Below are 5,986 nucleotides of genomic sequence, written 5' to 3'. Positions count from 1 at the left end.
CACACACACACACACACACACACACACTGAAACAAACACAAGAGTACACACTCTATCTACACTTCTAATCTGCTCGTAATGAGGTCAGTGCTCTCATTAGAGCTCAGAGAAAAGAGGGAGGGTATGGAAGAGAGAAGAAAGAGGGATGAGAGTAGGGGAGGGCAACAAAGAAAATCCCATGTCATGTTTTCCCAGTGGAGGTCACGCTGTGTGCGTGTGTGTGACTGTGTGAGTGAGTAGCTGTTCAGCTGCAAGACATGTTTCTCCATTTTCTATGTACATTTCTTTAAGTAATGTGTATGATGTCATTTTGACCAAAGTATCTTCATATGTATATGTATTCTGTTTCTGATATGTCTCTCTCTCTCTGTGTTTTAACTTACTGGATCCAATACAGGTGTGATGAGCAGGTATTTTCCCCAGAGGAACTGGCGATCTACTGTCCAGGTTTCGCTGTCAGAATAGAACCTTGGGCAAGGAAGAATATATATTAAATTAGGCATCTTTGTCATTATGCTGTGTCCAGCCAAAATGTAATTAAACTACAGACCGTACATTTTATTTTCCAGTTTATGGTTTAGAAAAGCTTTAGGATGTCTATGCTTTGTTACAATTCTAAACTTTATCTTAACATTAAATTAATGTTCACCCTTTGATTTTTCCAATTTATTAGTTCATGTCTTACTAGATCACATTTTCCATGTTTTACCCTGGCTGGCTCATTTAAGCTGTGTGGCTACTAATCTCCAGTCCGTTTCTTCCTGTTGAACTCTACAAGTAGTTCGTAGAGTCATGCATATACTTTACAACTTGTCACTTGGATGCCATTATGTTTTGTTAATGCCCTTGGTGTCTTTTTGAATGGTGAAAGGGATGAACAGTTGTACTGCAACACGGTCCTTGTGCTTCTCGCTATCTGTTTATCATGTGGTTTGCTAGTTGTCTGATTGCCAAAACATTTAATTTTTCTTGTGCTTTTTAAAAATAAAACCACTCAAACAGGAGTGTATTCACTCGATTTGGAATTGTTGTCTTGCCAAGGTCTTAGTTTCTGTTGGCATGTTGTCCTTTCATTCATTGCCAGTGACATCACTTTTTAGTTTATAGGCCAGGGTTGCCAGGTTTCAGCTACTAGCTTTCAGGCACTTGGAACAGAGCTTTTCACTATGTAAAATTGCTCATTTTCTTTCTTTAGGAAAAAAAGGAAATCAAGGAATTTTTGTTTTTGCCTGCCTTGACAGTTGTTTATACTGTCTATTTCCGTCTTGGTGGGAGTATTTGTGGACAGAGCTATGGTATAGTAGCATCAGGTTGTTTGGATAACCAGGGAGTTATCCAAACAACATGATGCTAGTCTTCTCTTTGCTCCTAGATACACCTTCAGAGGTACGGTGACATCACCTATGACCTTGCAGATGATAATGTCACACTCTTCTGTGGCATCAGAATGATGGTAGTGACCAAGACAAATGCCCTATTATTGAATAAATTACTTTGCTTGTATGCAACTAGCACAGTGCCCACTGTCACAGGAATCACAAGGACATCAACAAATATGGATGTCACCATCGTTGGAGGTTGATTTATCAACTATGTTGTGTGATCTGGTCATTAGGAGGTCACAGCAGTGTAATATCATCTGTGATCTGTCAGATGATGCCAAAGTGACCTAGCTGAGATGAAAAGACATCCACTCCTCAGAACGCCCCGGTTTAGTACTGCACTTACTGAGGTCTCCAGCAATACACAGTATGAAGTACATGAGAAATACTTTTGGAAGATTTAAGGTTTTGGTGGTTAGGAATAGGTATTTGTGAGTTATGTCCACAGGTGAATCGAAGCAACTGCAGTTTATTTGTGTCGCTGTTTAAATTGGTAGCATAATGACTTAACTCAATAGTAGATGGGACTTACTCATGCAGAACAGGACGTACAACAGTCTCTCCTGCAGTGTGGGCTTTGTAGAATAGCGTGTAGAGGTAAGGCAGAAGTGTATAGCGTATGTTCAGGTAATGTTTGGAACTCCGGACCAGTGCTGAGTCAGCACCATATACAGCTGGATCCTGAGGCTGGAGACAGAAAGATGGAGTAAGGGAATGGTGTTAATGAACAAGAAATAATAGAGAAAATAAAACACATATTTGTCCATTAGTTACTGAAAAACAATGGGAACGAGATAAGATGGCAAAGGAGGGAATATGTTTGAGCAAGAGAAGGAAAGAAAATCGCTGAAATTAAAGGAAGTGAGTGACGATAAAGCAGTAAAGAGGAGGGATGAGAAAGTGGAAAATTACCATGAGCAAATACACATTAACCTTAATCATAATGAATAACCACAAAATTACCTTTACATTGGAGCAATCTAAAAGTACAGTTTATAAAGACAAAGAGCAAAAGAAAAAAATAAATGAAAAAGTGAGAGAAAGAAACAGAGGTATGATGTTAATTTGATGACAGTGGTAAGTGTGGTAAGTGTGAGGGTGATTAGCTGCTTACAGGCCGTGGTCCTCTCATCTGGCTAATCATTTATGCCTCCAGCAACTCTGACAGTCTGATGAAAACTCATTTGTGTCTGTGTGTGTGTTTGGACTATCTGTATGGGATGTGATGAGCGCCATGATTAGGGCAAAGCAAAGGTCACACTTTAGCTGTCTTGTTTAGTGGAAATTGTACATCAGATTCATCATCATGGTGTCCCTGTCTTCAAGCAAGTACTATCACCAACCCCCACCCCAAACGGAAAATGTTGTGGGAGCATCAGTTTTCATGCGATTCAATAGTGTAGAATGATTTTTCGCATAAGCCATTTGTGTTCATCTGTATAAATAGCTCAGTGGCAACATAAGCACTCTTCTAGGCTCAGCAGGCGCCTTCCCTGTGTTTCTCAGTGACATTAAGCCACTGATCTGACCTGTGACATTTAACGTTTTAGCCTGCTTGTTAAATATAAACATAATTTTTACTCTGTTAATATTACCACCTGTTGAAAATCATTGTCACTGAAAATGAATACTGACTCTCTTCTTGAAGAGCGATTGTCCAGTCAGAAAGTTAAGAAAGGCAGTCAGTGCAATACTGCAGCTGATGTGGAGAATCCACCATATTGCAATAACTTTATGTATATCAATATCAATTCCTTTAAATTTCATTGCACCATTGAGATTGTGAGTAATATTTTATTTCAGACTCAAATGTTGTGTTTTTCAGCAGCTTGCATCCTCAGTGTTAAACACAGATTCAGCTGTACTTGCACCAGTGAGGTGATAATCTCCACGGCTACAAAAAGTTTTTAACTGCTCGGATTTCATAGCACCTATACAATGTTATAGAATAATGTGTATACCCTGCAGTACTTTGCACCAAACAGCAAAGTTGTAATATATAGATTGACAATCTAATATAATAAATCTGGGAGTACCTTGTATCCCTCAGCGTTGTGGTTCCGACTGAAGGGGTAGAAAGCCCCGACCTGCATCCAGCGACGACACAACTCCTCAGTGGAGTCATCAAAGAAACCGCAGATGTCAGCTCCAATCTGAAAAACATTTACAATGACATTTAGCCAAAACCTACAGGTTCAATTCTAACAACATCCTAATATTGTATTGTTATATCGGAAAAATCAAACTGGAATAACATTTGACAAACTCTGAGAAAACTTGAACTTGAAAACAAAAGATCTCTAGATTACTAATGTTTCATTATGGCCTGGTTAAAAAATAGTCCAACTGTAAGGTTAACAAATCTCTTGTAGCACCAGTGTGATAACTGCCTTTATATTTATCTTCTAAAATGCCTCTCTTCATGCTGGCTCCATTTAGTGAGGATTTACTGGCAAACAGTAGATGTGGGTTGTAATCTTTATTTACATTAATTGCTTTCATGGAGTCCAAGAAAGAGACTTCAGTCAAAGGCCAGTCTGCAGAGACCGTTTGCTTTCTATTGTTTACTACCGGCCACATTTTACAACAGCCTCAATGGGAGGGAATCGATCCAAATCCTATTTCTCCTGCTTTCTTTCCGTCTTTCTCTCTGCGTTCGTGTGAGCGTGTGTCTACTGAGGAACCCAAAATCTGCTTGACACAGTCCCAGCAGGAGAAGTTGGCATGTATATATGACTACCTGCTGTGCACAGCTGGAGGAGTGTGCATGTGTGTGTTTTCATGTGCACTGGACTCCCTGTCGTTTTCTTACTGCTGTTTGAAATCTGCACACTAGCGATACACACAAGCAAGTACAAGGTCCACTCGGTTACTGGCTAGGAGTGTGTTTTCTGAACGTGGTGTTGTTCCAGGAAAGAAAACTGCTGTTGGTGCAGACATTTTAATGGATCTTATTCAAGACACACTTCTTCTTGTCTGCTGTTTGAAATTATGACGGAGCATACATCCCAATGACAACTAAATCTTCTTTAAAAAAAGCAAAAGAGAGAACCATCCAAGTGCCAGAAACACATGCTAACAAACAGATTAAGTTCTATGCCTGGTTCTGGAGCTTTCTGTAGAGTACAAATGATATATATATATATATATATATATGTGTGTGTGTGTGTGTGTATATATATATATATAGATATATATAGATATATATGTTTTCATTCTTCAATGCTTTGCTGAAGTGAAAATAAAAACTTGAATGGTCATATTTATTTGTCTTATCAAATGATTTTAGCTATTTTAAAAATTATATGACCATTACATGACCTTCTCTGAATGTTTGCTACTCACATAGGGTATTCCAAAGAGGCCAAACTCTAGCATGCCAGGGATAGCCCATTTTATGTCATTCCAGTTGGCACCATTGTCCCCCAGCCAGTGACCTGAATATTTTCCCACACCTGGAAAGGAGGAGCGGGTCAGCAACAGGGTACGGTTTGCTCCAAAAACACGCTGCAGAGCTCTGTGGCAGAGAATTCAACAAGAAGACAAGCAGATGATACAGGGTCATTAAGATAAAAGGACAATGGGACAAAAAAGAGAGTCAGAGAGAGCACAAGGGAGAAACAGATATCGCATGCATATGCACAAACACAAATGATCAGAGAGAAAGATAGATAACGCAAGGAAGCGTAGCCAGAATTGATTTACCACTACACATTAATATTTTATTCAAACAAAATCGAAGCATTATCAATCTCCACGACAATATAAAGCCCTGATGATGTTTACAAAATGTGTCTCCTGCCAGTAATACATTTTAATTAGTAGACTAAGAAAGAAGAAAAGAAATGAGTAGGAAAGCTGACAAAAGAATGATGAGCTAGCTTTAATACCAAAACAGTGCGTCAGCAAGCTCACTTCAGGGAGCTTGTATTTCATGGTCTTGAGTGGGCTGTGTCTGTGTATGTGTGTGTTACCATATATAGGCAGATTGTTTCTTTCGAGTGCAAATGTGGTTACGAGGGTAGTGATGTAATTTCGGAGAATTGACATGAGCAGAGTTTAAACATTAAATAAAAGTTATAAAACATTTGCCACACTGAGGAAAATGCAAGGCTGCGAAATGGTTTTATGAGATTTTTTTGTTAATGATTTTTATTGGCATTCAAGTTAGCTCTTAAAGCTTATGCACTGATGAGTCAGGATACACTAGCAGAAGAATATTACAGTTTTATATTACTTTATATTACTGGCTGCATTGTTAGGAAAATTTGACATCTAGGTTTCTGATACAGATCAGCAGCAACAGTTTTCTTCACCATTATTCTGGATCCACAGTGCTGTCTTAGGTCTACAAATTGTATTAAACCAACCTGTCAAACTGTAACTTTGAATCATGTCTCTTGTAGGGATGGTTATCGTTTAGGTTTTATCCGATACCGGTACCAAACCGGTACTTTTGAAACGGTGCCGGTGCTTAAACTGTGCTCGAACCGGTGATTAAAGAATGAAGAACACAAACTTTGTCCAAAAACCTCTCATGTTCAGCTGTTTTTTTGTAAAAAGATAACAATGTTAGCCTTTTCTGCAGCTATAGGGGATTTATG

The 5,986-nt window shown here is 38.8% G+C and overlaps 1 protein-coding gene across 1 annotated transcript in view; it reads right to left on the bottom strand.

The window, feature by feature from the left end:
• si (sucrase-isomaltase) overlaps nt 1-5,986 on the bottom strand; it is a 59,854-nt gene that overhangs the window by 35,515 nt on the left and 18,353 nt on the right. Inside the window, exons 14-17 of the mRNA XM_013910370.1 lie at nt 4,728-4,899; nt 3,419-3,535; nt 1,915-2,069; nt 384-468 (exon numbers count right to left, since the gene is read on the bottom strand). Coding sequence (XP_013765824.1) covers nt 384-468; nt 1,915-2,069; nt 3,419-3,535; nt 4,728-4,899 — 529 coding nt within the window. The remainder of the gene's footprint in view (nt 1-383; nt 469-1,914; nt 2,070-3,418; nt 3,536-4,727; nt 4,900-5,986) is intronic.

The sequence above is a fragment of the Pundamilia nyererei genome, unplaced genomic scaffold (genome assembly GCF_000239375.1).
Source record: "Pundamilia nyererei isolate P.nyererei 1_Seehausen unplaced genomic scaffold, PunNye1.0 scaffold00003, whole genome shotgun sequence".
Classification (NCBI taxonomy): Eukaryota; Metazoa; Chordata; class Actinopteri; order Cichliformes; family Cichlidae; genus Pundamilia; species Pundamilia nyererei.
The sequence above is the reverse complement of the archived record's forward strand: the minus strand, read 5'-3'. Positions and strand labels throughout refer to the sequence as shown.